The sequence below is a fragment of the Candida pseudojiufengensis genome (assembly GCF_024610245.1).
Source record: "Candida pseudojiufengensis strain CBS 10847 chromosome Unknown scaffold28, whole genome shotgun sequence".
In the NCBI taxonomy this organism is placed as follows: Eukaryota; Fungi; Ascomycota; class Pichiomycetes; order Serinales; family Debaryomycetaceae; genus Lodderomyces; species Lodderomyces pseudojiufengensis.
The window spans coordinates 12,828-27,699 of record NW_026261549.1 but is presented as its reverse complement, the minus strand read 5'-3'; the positions used below and the strand labels follow the sequence as shown (position 1 = coordinate 27,699).

The following is a 14,872-nucleotide window of genomic DNA, read 5'->3' as shown; positions in this document are numbered from 1 at the left end:
TTATCTAGTTGCAAAAAAAAAATTTCAATCTGATTAGATTTAAAAATTCGGTGATAATTATCGCACAAAATTCCATTCCTCAATATTAACAAGTAGTCTATCAGCCATAGTTTATTAACATTACAAATGATATGATTAAACAGCGATTGTTACGTTATTCTACATCAGGTATAACTATAAATGATCCATATAATAGTCTTATAACAAAATGTACAATAAAACCATCAAATACAAAATCAAATGCTCCTTTATATAATACAACTTATGCATTAAAAGATAATATAGTAGATAATCAAACAACATCAACAGCTGCATCAGAAACTTTATTTAATTATAAATCTCCATTTAATGCAACTGTAACTGAATTGTTATCACAAGATGGTTCAACATGTATTGGAAAAGCTAATTTAGATGAATTTGGAATGGGTTCATCAAATCAAAATTCATATTTTGGAAAAGTTATTAATCCATATGATATAGAAACTGTACCTGGTGGATCATCAGGTGGTAGTGGTGCAGCAGCAGCTGGAGGATTATGTGATTTTGCAATTGGAACAGATACTGGTGGATCAGTTAGATTACCAGGTAGTTATTGTAATGTATTTGGATTTAAACCAAGTTATGGAAGAATTTCAAGATGGGGTGTTATACCATATGCTCAAACTTTAGATACTGTTGGGATTTTAAGTAAAGATTTAGAAATGATTGAAAAAGTTTATAAAGTTTTAAATGTTGAAGATATAAAAGATCCAACATCATTACCTAATGAAGTTAGAAATTCAATTGAAAAAACTAAAACAACTAGAAATTTAACTATTGGTATTCCAAAGGAATTTTTTATTGAAGAAGTTTCAGAAAAAGTTAAAAATACATGGATTAAAGTAATTGAAAAATTTATAGATTTAGGTCATACTGTAAAAACAATATCTATAGATTCAATTAAAAAAACATTACCAGCATATTATATATTAGCCACCACAGAAGCAGCTTCAAATTTAGCAAGATATGATGGTATAAGATATGGCTATACAGAACGACCAGTAAATGTTAATGATAATCCAATGCAATTAATTTATGATAATAGATCAAATTCTTTAGGTGATGAAGTCAAAAGAAGAATCTTATTGGGTAATTATACATTAGGTTCAGATTCTGGTAATCATTATTTACAAGCAACAAAAGCAAGAGAATTATTAACAAAACAAATATCATCATTTTTTAAAAATAAACATGTTTTTTGGCCTGAACTACAAAAACAAAAAGATATTTGTGATTTATTAGTGGTTCCAACAGCAATGGATGTTGCACCTAATTTCGATTCATATTTATTGGAATCAAAAGAAAATGTTTTAAATGAATATGTAAATGATGTTTTCACTGTTCCTGCTTCTTTAGCAGGTGTACCTACAATTTCAGTCCCATTTGATGGTGTTGGTATACAATTAATTGGACAATTTGGAGATGATGAATTTGTATTAAAAGTTGCAAATGAGATAAAGGAATAAATAGTATTTTTATAATTTCTAATAGACTTTATAATATAATAAACTTAATAGAATTGAAAAAGAAAAAAAGTGTATAATGTCATATTTGTAAGTTGAATTATCGTAAAGGTCGTAACATAAAAGTATGAAGCAAGTCTAATTGCTTCTTTTTATTGAGAATTATTGTTGAATATATTCTCATCCTTCATAAATCATTTTCTCCCCAAAAGAGTTAAAAATTCTTCTCTTGTTTTTTGTTGATCTCTAAAACATCCCAACATACAACTAGTAGTAGTAGAACTCCCAGTTTTTTGAACTCCTCTACTAACCATACACATATGAGTAGCTTCAATAACAACTGCAACACCTCTTGGTTTTAATATTTCACTTAATGCCATTGCAATTTGTTTTGTTAATCTTTCTTGTACTTGAAATCTTCTTGAATACATTTCAGCTAATCTTGCTAATTTACTTAATCCTAAAACTCTTTTATTTGGTATATAACCAATATGAGCTTTTCCAAAAAATGGAACTAAATGATGTTCACAAAGGGAATAAATTTCAATATCTCGAACAATAACCATTTCATCATGATCTTCTTCAAATACTGCTTTTTTAATAACATCTCTTATATTATCTTCATATCCCTTTGTAAAAAATAACATAGCTCGAGCATATCTTTCAGGAGTTTCATATATTCCTTCTCTTTGTACATTTTCTCCTAATTCAGTTAATATTGTTCTTACTGCATTTGCAATTTTGTTTTCTCTTTCTAAAGCTTGTTCTGGAGTTTGATCAATTCTTGATCTTGCACCTTGAGATGGCCAAGATAAACCATCTGAATCTATTGGAGGATTTAAAATTAATGGTGATGCTTGTCTTGTTTGTAACGGTGAATTTATATTTGTTTGAGAATTTGAAGAGATTAATTTTGATCTTTTCATAGGTAAGATTGGTCTTGGAGAATGATGACCATTAATTTGTTCTATTGATGGTTTATAATGTTCTGGTATAAGTTTTGGTGATGTTTCTTGGGGAAGTTGTCGTTCGTCGTGCTCGTGCTCTTCATTTTGCAAATGTTGGTTGTCTTCTGCTATATGAGTCTTATCTTCTGCATCAGCCATTATTGCAATTGACTTTGATCAGTTTATTGAACAGGGGATTAGGACCAAGATGTTACTAATAGGCTAAAAAAAATTTGTCTCAGAATTTTCATCTGCATTCGTCATCTGCGGCTTAGATCTGACTCACATCAATTTCTCATAATACTATGAAATATTGGTTTTAGTTGATCATATTGTATATATGTCATGATCAACAGAAGCCGTGATCTATTTTGAAATGAGCAAAAACGTATTTGCATTGATTATTATTGAATGTGGGTGAAATTGAACTTAGTTAGACCAAATTCATTTAAATTGGACCGAGACTGGAAACCCTGAGTCGGGAATTTTTCAAATTTTTTCCCCAGATTTCATTCATTCATCAATTTCACCATCATATGCAATTGATCATTAAAAATGTCTGTGAAGGGAGTAACGCCAATTGAAAATACATTGGAGATAAATTGGCAAGGTGATCAAAAATCCATATATCATAATATCTGGTTAAGAGATAATTGTCATTGTTCTGAATGTTACTATCCAATTACCAAGCAAAGACTTTTAAATTCTGCAACCATCGATATAAATATAAAACCTAAATCGGTAAATGTGAAGGAGGGAAAAGTTGAAATTGTATGGGATACCGATCATTCTTCAACATATGACGTGGATTGGCTTAGAATACATTCATACAATCCGAGATTAATACCATTGGATAAGAAATTAAAAGATGATGATGATGTATTGAAACAAAAATTATGGCAAGTTAAAGATATAAAAGACGACTTACCACAGGTTGATTATAACAAAATAATGCAATCGTCGGATGAAACAGATAATGAAGAAGCAATCAAAGAATGGCTTTTACAAATTCATAAATTTGGTTTCAGTCTTATAAATAATGTACCAATAAGTCCCACAGATACAGAAAAGTTATGTGAAAAATTAAATTATATTAGACCAACTCATTATGGAGGATTTTGGGATTTTACAGCAGATTTGTCTAAAAATGATACAGCTTATACAAATTTTGATATAAGTAATCATACTGATGGAACTTATTGGTCAAATTCTCCTGGTTTACAATTATTTCATTTATTATATCATGATGGAAAAGGTGGTACAACTTCATTAGTTGATTCTTTTAAATGTGCTGAAATTTTAAAAGCAAAATATCCTGAAAGTTATGAAATTTTTTGTAAAATACCCGTACCTGCTCATTCAGCAGGTGAACCAAAAGTTTGTATTCAACCTGATATACCACAACCAATTTTTAAATTAGATCATCAGGGAAAATTAATTCAAGTACGATGGAATCAAAGTGATCGTTCAACAATGGATTATTGGGAAAATCCTGAAGATGTTATAAAGTTTTATAAAGCTATTAAAAATTGGGTTGAAATAATAACATCACCAGAGAATGAATTATGGTATCAAATGAAACCAGGTCAATGTTTAATATTTGATAATTGGAGAATTTTCCATTCAAGAAGTGAATTTACTGGCCAAAGAAGATTATGTGGTGCATATTTTGAAAGAGATGATTTTATATCAAGATTAAAATTGTTAACTTTAGGAAGAGAAGCTGTATTAGATAGTATATAGTTATAGTAAGTATTTATTATTATTTAAATGAAAATTGGAATCTTGTCCCAATCCCATGGATCATTAAATCTTAAACCTAAATCAAGTTTTGTAATTTCTTTCATTTCTTCTTCACTTAAGTTAAAATCTAAAACTTCTAAATTTTCAATCATTCGCTTCTTATTATTTGATTTTGGTATAACTGCTATATTCCTTTGAGTTGTCCATCTTAATAAAATTTGTGCTGGAGTTTTATTATGAGCTTTAGCAATTGCTTTTATAACATCATGATCAAAAAGTGTAGGTGTATCAAGAGCTTTTTTACTTTTTAATTCCAAAAATGATTGTGGACCAAAAGATGAATAAGCAGTAATAGCAATCCCTTGCAGTTGAACATATTCAACTAATCTTGGTTGTTGTAAATAAGCATGATGTTCAATTTGTAATACTGCAGGTTTAATTTCACAACCTCTTAATAAATCTTGAATTAATGCACCTGAAAAATTAGAAATACCAATTGATCTAACTTTACCCTTTTTAACTAATGATTCCATTGCTTTCCAAGTTTCAAGTAATGGTACATCTTCAAAATGAAATTTATCATCCAGTAAAGAACATGTAAAACCAGGTGGATATTTCTTATCAATGGGAACATAAGCTTGAGCAATTGGGAAATGAATTAACCATAAATCTAAATAATCTACTCCTAAATCTTTCAAAACTTTATCACAAGCTTCTTCAACATGATTTGGATGATGATAAGAATTCCATAATTTTGAAGTTATAAATAATTCTTCTCTAGGTATTGATGATTTAGCAAATGCTTTTCCTAAAGCTTCACAATTTCCATAATCTTGAGCTCCATCAAATAATTTATATCCTACTTCTATTGCATCTAATACTACTTCTGTTGCTTTCGATTCATCTAATTTCCAACATCCAAATCCAACTAATGGCATTTCATATCCTGAATTTAATTTGATACTCATTTTGGGAGAATTTACTTTGCAATTGAGTTAAAGTGGGGGTTTTTTAATGAGGATATCAAAGTTGAAAAGTGATAATTTGATTGTCCTAATTTGATTCGGAGATTTTTTAACCCGCTTCAATATAAAGAACACAAACTTGACCTAATTTTGCAGCCAAAATTAGTCAAAAAAATCTATTCAATTTTTCGTGCCTTCAAAGCTACTTATCGAGGAGAGGTGTTCACTCCCAGTCTTAAAATTTTGAACAAGACGATTGTTCTGTTCTTTGAAGTGAATTCCTGAATGTGGTGAACTTCAATTGGTAAGGAAATGCTCATGTTGTGATATTGAGTAGAGCAAAAATGCATGAATCTATTATCAACATAAAAGAATTGGCAATATCATAATAATTTAAGAGTCTGAGCTCTTTCAACACCAGCTAAATACACTTCAAAGTGGTGAAGCATACGATTAATTGTTTGACTACAAGCTCTTACTTCTTATCTTCAAAACGCGTACTATTTGCTTTCTAGTAACTACCAATTGTTGAAGCAACTACCAGTTGCAATTCTGTATAATTAAGAAATATTACACAAACTCCCAATTAGTTTAAATTGTAAATAAAACGAAAAGAACAATTGAAAAAAAATCAAAACAAGGAAAGAAGTAAAATAAAATATTTAAACAACCATTTAATTTACCACAACATCTTACATTCGCTTCATTTCAATTTAATTATATTCATTCGTTTACTATCACATCCAAATTATGTTAGAATTGGAAGAATCAAAAAGTTTAATACATAATATTTCACCATCAACAAGTAATGATTTATTTAAATTAGAGAATGGTATGTAAATTGTTGAATCTACAGTTGGAAGAAGCGTGTCTTCTTTGAATTTATCAAATTCAATCACGATTGATTCACGGATTGATAACCAAAGCTTAGGATAGATTGCTCCAAACTGAATTAAATACTAACTACTTATCAGAATCAGTGGATCTTTTACTAAAGGAAATGAATTACGATATGGAGAATTTAAATGATGATAATGAAACTCTTAAAAATAATAAAGATAATCAAAATATATCGTTATCAATCAATAATTCACCGACAAAACCATTAAATTTTCCAAACAACCAAGTTAAATCTACTGATCCAAATTCAAGTTCAGATACATATACCAGCGAAGATCCACAAATGAAAACTATGGAAAGTTTAAAAACTTCAATGGATAGAAATTTTGATATTGATACATCAATGGAACTTGGTAAAACAATTTCAATACCTCAATCATATGTTGATAATAATGGTGGTGATTCACCTGTTGATGAATTTTCTTTCAAAACACCAATGACTTCAGTAATTGATTTGACAAATAAACATCAACAACCTCAACAAAATCAAGAATATGAGCAACAAGAACAACGGAACTACACGAACTTATCTCCCAACAAATCAATATTACGTAAAACACCTAAAGCTTCACCAAAAAAAGTTGCATTCACATCTACAAATCCTGAAATTCATCATTATCCTGATGAAAATTTTAATCGAGAAGAATCTCAAGAATCAGAAACAATTCCTGCATTATCTTTACAAATACCATTACAACATCATTGGACACAACCTCATTTAGATCAATCTGAAGATGAAAGTGTTGCATCATCACCAGCTCCACCACCACCTCCTCATACAACTAAACCTACATTTGCTGAACTTTTAAATCAAAATAAATTAAATAATAATCAAGATGATGATTTAGATACTGAAACTTTAACTGATTTAAAATTAAAACATGATAATTTTAGTAATTTGTCATTAGATGAAAAAATGAATAAATATTTAACCAATAAGACACAGTCACCATTATCATCAAATCAAAATGAAGATATTGAATTGGATACTCATTTAATTCAATTAGAACAAGCATCAAAGAATAAAACAATTGATAATATACATGAATTATCATTATCATTACAAACTTCAAATTTTAATATAGAAAATCCATTAGATTCATTGCAAAAATCACCAGATCAACAATTAAGATCCTCAGGATCTTCTCAATCTTCATTACAATCTTTAAGAGATACTAATCGTGGTTTACATTCAATACCTGGTTCACCAACTAAAGCTAATAGAGGTTTAGAATTAAAAGATGGTATAAAAGGATTACCTAATTCAGTTGTCGAAGCTTTATTACCTCAAGATGAACCTACTGAAAATATAAGTTCGAGGCCATTGTCAAGTAGTAAGGAAAATGTTAATGAAAGATTTGGCTCAGAGGATCATATGGATTCTTATGATAGATCATTTAATTATACAGAACAATCTATTTTAAACCTTTTGAATAGTGCTTCTAGTTCCAAAGTTGCAGTTAATAAATCAACTGAACAAGTTCAAGTTAAAAAGGAATATGAAGAGGAAGCAAATGAAAAAGAACCAATACCCGAAGTGAAAGTTTTGGTAAAAACTGAAAATGATTCATCTTTACAACCAAATTTAGCTACAAAATCATCAAATTTCCAACCACAACAAGATAAGCCTGAATTTGCAAGTCAAGTATTTAAATCAGAAGAGAATATTCATGTGTCAGCTTTCACTGGTTTAACTCCAGATGAAGAAATAAAACGATTGAAAGCAGAAGTTCAACCTGAAGATAATCAAGTAGAATCCGAAGATGATAGTAGACAACAAAATGAAGAATCAAGAATGTCAATTAGATTTCAAATGGATAGTGATTGGAAGTTAGAAGATAGCCATGATGGAGACAAGGAAGACAATGATGAAGTAAGTAGAATTCTCGATAAACCGGAGATAACCAAAGATTCAATTAATTCTTCACAAAATGATCAATATGAAGACGCGTCAAATGAAGTCAGTCAGCAATTAAATGATCAACCAACTCAAACTTTAGCTCCTCCAAAATCTCAAGACGAAGTACACTTATCAACTAATCAACCAAAAGAAGACTCCGAAGCTCTAGCTAATTCATCAAACATTGCTGAACCAAATGAAGATATCACACTTCCTCCCGTTGAAACTAATAACTATTCTTCCTTCGATGAAGTGACTAAAAATCTAGATACTGTATCAAGTTTTGAACAATCATTATCTGCTGAAAATGATATTGATAAAAATAAAATGGATAATTTCATTTCTATATGGCATAGTCAAGAAAAGCAAAAAAGAAAACAAATTCATAAAGTTCCAACAAAACAAATAATAGCAGCATATCAAGAAGAAGTTAATCAACGTTCAAATTCCGTATCTACAATTCAAACAAAATTACCACAATCAATCAAAAATCACAAAAAATTTAAAGAAGTTCATGTTATGTCAAGAAGAGTTGTTAGTCCTGATTTTGATCATTTACAAATTTCTGGATTTTTACCTGAATTATCAAGAGATTCTGGTTTTAATGATTTACAATTTTCAAACTATGCAAATTCTCAAAGACATTTAAGTTCTAATTCTTTAAATACTAAGAATGTTTTATCTAATATTGAAAATTATCCAAATGTTATTGAACCACCACAACCAAAATCATATAGTGAGATTCGACAAAATAAAACAATACCTTCATCACAACAATTGGAAAGACAAGGAATTGATCAATATCCTAGAAATCCAAATAATAAAAGATCAAGATTCAGAGTACCTACATTCGAAATTAAACGTTCATCTTCAATATTATCACCAAGAAATATGTATGATGATATTTTTGATGATGTAATTAATAAAAAACCTCCAACTATAAGAGCAGAAGGAATGAAAACATTACCAAGTATGGATAAAGATGATGTTAAACGTATATTATCAACAAGAAAAGGAATGACTCATGATGAGTATATTAATGCAAAATTTATTGAACAAAAACCTAAAAAAAATTCAATTGTTACTGAAGCTGTAGATTTATATGATAAAATTCAACAAACTGCATCAATTCATGATACAAATTTAGATTCTCCAAAATCACGTCAAGTTTCAAATACAATTGGTGCTGATGTATTACCATATTTAGCTGATGAATTAAGAAAATCTCCAAGAACTTTATTATCTAAAGATCAAGTATTTGAAAATGAAAAAGTATCATCAATACCTCAGTCACCAATAATAAATTCAAATATAAACAATACATTACCTGAACCTGATTTTGCTTTAGATTTTTCACCTGAAAATTTTCAACAAGAACAATCACCTGAAATTGATGAATTGGAAATACAATCAAATAATAAAGATCCAATATTTATAGATGAGAAAGTTTCACCAAAATCTGAACCTAAATTCCAATCTGTATTACCCAGTACTCCAATAAAAGAACATGATTTAACAACAAGAAATACGAACTCATCACCAACTAAAAGAAGTCCTATTAAAATTGGTTCTCCTGTAAGATTAATTAAAAAAGATGGTTCAATTACAGGTATTGAATCACCTGGTAGAAATAATAATAAAGATATTTATCATCATAAACCTAAACCATCATTTAATGGTAATGAAATTAATAATACTAAATTGAGAGATATAGCATTGGAAAATAATTCAAATTTGGAAGATCCAAATCAACATATTCCAAGTACAGTTTCAGTTCCATCTGAATTTTCTGAATCCAGGCAAGATCTGAATCATCACCACAAGCAACATCAACATCACAAATCAGAACCTAAAGTTATTGATGATAAAGTTCCAAATGTTCAATTACAAGAAAATGGTAAATTATTTTTTAGAGTTGTGGGATTGAAAAACATAAATTTACCAGATATGAAATCTCAAAAGGGAAAATTTTCTATTACATTAGATAATGGAGTACATTGTGTTAAAACACCACAATATGAATTAAATTCAAATGCTATACCTATAGGTAAAGAATTTGAATTAACAGTTTCAAATTCATTACAATTTATTTTAACAATGAAATGTCAATATCCCAAACCTAAAGGAACTTTAGTTGAAGTAAGAGAAAGAAAAGTAGTCAAATCAAAAAATAAATTTGCAAGATTATTTGGTTCAAAAGATATTATAACAACAACAAGATATGTACCAAGTGAAGTAAAAGATATTTGGGCTAATAAATTTGCCATAGATGGTTCATTTGCAAGATGTTATGTTGATTTTGCTCAATTTGAACAACAAATAACTGGTAAAGTTGCAAGATTTGATCTAAATTGTTTTAATGAATGGGAAACAAATAATTCAAAACAAAGATTAAAACCATATAAAATTGCAGAATTAGAAGTTGAAATGTTATATATTCCTAAATCAGAACCAAATGAAATATTACCAACAAGTATAAAAAGTGCATATTCATCATTACAAGAATTAAATAATGAGTTATCAGTATATAATGAAGGTTATTTACATCAAGAAGGTGGGGATTGTGAGATTTGGAAAAAAAGATGGTTTAAATTATATGCAACATCATTAATTGCTCATAGTGAATTTAATCATAAAACAAGAGCCAAAATAAATTTAAATAAAATTATTGATGTTCAATATATAGATAAAGAAAATTTAAATCATTTACATCAATCAAAGAAAACTTCTGGTGGTAATGGTGGTGGTAGAAATTTTAGTGATATTTTATTAGTTGAACATTCATTTAAAATAAAATTTGGAAATGGAGAAATTATAATATTTGGAGCACCAAATTATAAAGAAATGAAAAAATGGATTGAAATTTTAGAAAATATTATAATTAGAAATAAAATTAGAAGACAACCTTGGATTAAATTAATGATGAAAGAACAATTGATAAATCAACAAATTAATCAATAATAAAGCACTTTCAACTTTTTTAAAAATCTGGTCTCATAATTATGATTTCTTTAAATAATTCATATCAAGTAAGTTATAACTGAATATACGGAAATATAGATTTAATATGTAAAAATAACAACTGAGCTGTCTAAACAATCATTGAAAAATCGATTTCGAAACACTAAAATAAATACTTTGCTTAATTCTAAATCCATCTACTGACAAAGGTCTATTTTTCCTCCTTACTGTACTAAAATTATCTTGGAATGTTATTCGATTTATCTTACACGATACAATCCTGAAACCTCTGTTGGTAGCGTGAACAAAACTCGTCTACATTTTTTTAATTGACAACCAAAATTTAGTACACGTCTAATACTTTCTTATTTATCCATAATCATAACAGCACAACATCCATGGTCCAAGTCAGCAAATGAGAATATTTCTTAGTTTACCAAAAGAAGTTTTAGCGTTGGTCATTAAGTTCATTGATGATGAGAAAAAGGTAGAAGAATTAATTTCAATTCCAGATTTACAACCTTTAGTATTAAGAGAACTATATACCAATTTCAGATTAAATCGTTTCACTCTACCAGCAAAAGGTGATAGCTCCATCAAAAAATTGGTATCACTTTATGAAGATTATAGATTTATACCTTCGAAAATTATAGGTGATGTTTTTAAAATTAATCATATACTAGATCTAAATAAGGAACGAAAAGGATCAGGTGCTGAGCGAACAAGATCTCGTGGAGTCACTAATGATAGCGTTAAACAGCTGGCTCTAAAAGCTGAAAGTGCCGATTATAGCAAGATCAATTTTGAGGTTATGATCCCATCATATTGTGAATATGCTGAATTTAAAAAAGTAGCGGAGAAAGTAAATATTATTGGGATATTGATGGAGCCCAAAGAAACGAGACAGATGTTTCGACATCCCCCTTTTGACCCTAATGAGTTGGCATTATACTCGAATACTATCAAGAATATGGAATTGGAATCTTTGACTACATTTTATACTGATACATTTAAGATTCCACTCTCGGTATCTTTAAAAAAATTAAGACTAGAAAATCAATCATCAGGTCTCAATCTCAATTTAAGCAGTTTAGTCAATCTAGAAACTTTCCAAATTGAACACTCCAAAGGTGTTGATTCATTAGCCGATTTTCAACTTCCAAGTTCCATTACATATTTGGAGATCGAATCATGTGATATAATATCACTAGGTGATTTAAAGAACAATTTCAAGTTAAAAAAGATTTTTATTTATGATTGCAAGGAACTTCTTGATTTTGTTAAATGTACTTTTCCGGAATCGATGGAAGAAATATTTTATTGCCATAGTACCCGTAGTCAAAAAGTAGCTGCATTGAAATTGGACGTATATGAGGGAAGAAATACTGCATTCGATAAATCTCATTTTTCTGACGATGGATTATCACTAGGTGCTAATTTCAGGTTTCATTTCAATTGAAAAGTTTATATATCGAGCTGACTGCTGTTTCATTATCATTGGGATCCAAACTAAATTTGAAAAGTCTTGATAAATTGACCTTACACTTCGTTGATATTGATTTTACTGCATTGTTACGTTCCTTGCCCCTGCTGATGATGAGATTTGTAATCTGTTCAAGTCACGTTTTTAACGTTGAAGATGTTGCATTATTTCCTGAGCTGGAGATTATCGTTCTTGCTCGAAATACTTTTGATGATACTTTCAAAACGAATTTCAATAAATTGAAAAAATTGAAGACTTTGGATATCGGAGACAATTGGAGTGGCTCTGATGAAGTTACTGCGGAAAGTATTGATCCTTGCCAACTAATGATACAAGAGTCAATGGATGCAAGTACTTTAGTTAATGAATCAAATAGCGGAAAAATAGAAACTGTCACTGTTCATTCATCAAATATAACTCGTATAATTCTTCAACAACCTGGTTATGAATATGGAGAAAAACGTCACAATGATTTCCAATATCCTCGACTTTTGCTAACTAATTGTGGTAATTTGAAGGAACTAGATATACAAAATTTGGGATTCCATATATTAAATCTTGATTTTTTACCGAATTCATTGGAAAGTTTAAAGGTCAACGATATGAAAATAAATTTGATTAGTGGAGATTTTTACAAATTCAGTGCATTGAAAGATATTGATTTGACAAATAACAATCTTAATTATTCCATGTTATTCAATAAAAACTTTCCTACAAGCTTAGAAAACTTGATTTTATCGGAAAATAATATTGAAGACTTGACATGCTTACATTTAGATAATTGTGTAAATCTTCGAAAATTAGAATTAAAAAAAGTAACTGGGCTGGCTAAGCCAAAAGGTGCAAATGAATTGAAAAAGATGTTTATCAAATTAGTGAGCAACGTTGGTGATAAATCCAATCACGCAATTTTAACAAATCGGAAGTCCCAAAAAATCTTTGAAATCAAGAATGGTGCAGACCTCATGAAAGATGTTAAAAAAGAGTCAAATTCAAAGCCGAAGAGGAGAAAAATATAATAATTAATTTCCAGACTGACAAAATACTAAAACGAGCTGTTTTAACGGGAATCATTCGGGCCCCAAACCTGAGATGCGGTAAACAGATCGCTAGAATTACTATTTATATTTTGCATAAATCAAATAAACTTAACGAATAATGATTATAATTTTATACTAATTAAAAGTTGCTACTATTTATTATTGCATAATTCAAATAAACGTAATGAATAATGATTATAATACTATTAGAAGTCTTTCATTTTCTCTGATTAGCAAATTGAATCTAAATATGCTATTAAATTTTCGAGTTTTTGAAATAAATTTATTTTTGTTGTTGCGGCGGTGGAGGTGGTGAAAAATTCGGCATTCCGGGTGGCATTTGCATTCCAGGAGGTATCTGCATTCCTGGTGGCATTTGCATACCTGGAGGAAACATTGGTGGCATACCAGGTGGAAATTGCATACCTGGAGGTAATTGCATTCCAGGTGGGAACATATTCATTGGAGGTGGTGGAGGATTACCCATTTTATTATCATTATTACCATTGTTATTCTGTATACTTGGACTTGCAATTTTACTTATATCAGTACCACTACCAGGACCTTTCATTATATTATTTAAAATTTTTTGAGGATTAAATTCACCTCTTAATTTATCTTGTTTATGACAATATGCATTCCATGTTAATTCATCAAATCCAAAATTAAAATAATCTGATATATCTGCACCTGGTGCTCTCCATGGTTTTACTTTAAATATTTCAAGATCTAATTGAGTTAATGGTTTCCCTTCTATTTCAGGATTTGCATTTATATCAATTTTTGAAGTTGTTGTTGTAGTTGCTGATGGTAAAACTGAAGTCGGTTGTGGAGTTCCTGTAGATGATGATGGTTGTGCTATTTCTGATAGTATATCATTTCCTGGTACTGATGTTTTAGTAGTAGTTGTATCTCCAATTATAATATCTATATCATCCTCTTCATCTTCATCATCTTCCTCTTCTTCATCCTCTTCATTTTCATCATCTTCTTCCTCATTATCCTCATCTTCTTTTTCTTCCTCGTTCTCATTACTTGTTCCAGTCTCTTCTAGTCCGTGCTTCTGTTCTTTCTCTATACTTTCTTCTTGATCATTTGATGTTGTGGTTGATTGTGTCTTTTGTTTTTTTGTTACTGGTTGAATACTTTCTTCTTCTTCTTCTGACCCATACAAATATTTATCTTCATCATCTGAATCGGCCATCTTTCAATAATCGAAATAAGCTTGTCAGGGTATTTGTCTTCAACGATTGATAATGGTTAATGATAGTCTATCAAGTATTTTCATTTAGTCTGTATATTACCATACCAGGTTGCTACCAACTAGTTGATACCCTTTTTGTGCTGATACGTCAATTGAAAACTATTACGAAAAACGTCAGAAAACTTGACATATTATGCTAAATATTTACATTGAAATTAAGATGAATG

General features: G+C 29.4%; 7 protein-coding genes across 7 annotated transcripts; 4 read left to right on the top strand and 3 right to left on the bottom strand. All coding sequences in view use genetic code 12, as the record gives it.

The window, feature by feature from the left end:
• Window positions 1–131: 131 nt before the first annotated feature.
• On the top strand, window positions 132–1,505 carry KGF55_005760 (glutamyl-tRNA(Gln) amidotransferase subunit; the record flags this gene model as incomplete). The annotated part of the gene is made up of 1 exon (XM_051760806.1): window positions 132–1,505. One exon carries the CDS (start codon window positions 132–134, stop codon window positions 1,503–1,505), a length of 1,374 nt encoding a protein of 457 aa, XP_051611520.1.
• A 191-nt stretch (window positions 1,506–1,696) lies between these two features.
• On the bottom strand, window positions 1,697–2,608 carry KGF55_005759 (GTP cyclohydrolase I; the record flags this gene model as incomplete). Its single annotated transcript, XM_051760805.1, has 1 exon — window positions 1,697–2,608. One exon carries the CDS (start codon window positions 2,606–2,608, stop codon window positions 1,697–1,699), a length of 912 nt encoding a protein of 303 aa, XP_051611519.1.
• A 396-nt stretch (window positions 2,609–3,004) lies between these two features.
• On the top strand, window positions 3,005–4,192 carry KGF55_005758 (uncharacterized protein; the record flags this gene model as incomplete). Its single annotated transcript, XM_051760804.1, has 1 exon — window positions 3,005–4,192. The coding sequence occupies one exon, from the start codon at window positions 3,005–3,007 to the stop codon at window positions 4,190–4,192; it is 1,188 nt and encodes a 395-aa protein (XP_051611518.1).
• Window positions 4,193–4,215: 23 nt separating this feature from the next.
• Window positions 4,216–5,160, bottom strand: GRE3 (trifunctional aldehyde reductase/xylose reductase/glucose 1-dehydrogenase (NADP(+)); the record flags this gene model as incomplete). Its single annotated transcript, XM_051760803.1, has 1 exon — window positions 4,216–5,160. One exon carries the CDS (start codon window positions 5,158–5,160, stop codon window positions 4,216–4,218), a length of 945 nt encoding a protein of 314 aa, XP_051611517.1.
• An 826-nt stretch (window positions 5,161–5,986) lies between these two features.
• INT1 (Int1p) lies at window positions 5,987–10,918 on the top strand (the record flags this gene model as incomplete). The annotated part of the gene is made up of 2 exons (XM_051760801.1): window positions 5,987–5,989; window positions 6,089–10,918. The coding sequence occupies 2 exons, from the start codon at window positions 5,987–5,989 to the stop codon at window positions 10,916–10,918; spliced, it is 4,833 nt and encodes a 1,610-aa protein (XP_051611516.1).
• Window positions 10,919–11,333: 415 nt separating this feature from the next.
• Window positions 11,334–13,420, top strand: KGF55_005755 (uncharacterized protein; the record flags this gene model as incomplete). The annotated part of the gene is made up of 2 exons (XM_051760800.1): window positions 11,334–12,197; window positions 12,362–13,420. The coding sequence occupies 2 exons, from the start codon at window positions 11,334–11,336 to the stop codon at window positions 13,418–13,420; spliced, it is 1,923 nt and encodes a 640-aa protein (XP_051611515.1).
• Window positions 13,421–13,724: 304 nt separating this feature from the next.
• Window positions 13,725–14,645, bottom strand: KGF55_005754 (cleavage polyadenylation factor subunit; the record flags this gene model as incomplete). Its single annotated transcript, XM_051760799.1, has 1 exon — window positions 13,725–14,645. One exon carries the CDS (start codon window positions 14,643–14,645, stop codon window positions 13,725–13,727), a length of 921 nt encoding a protein of 306 aa, XP_051611514.1.
• Between the last annotated feature and the right edge of the window lie 227 nt (window positions 14,646–14,872).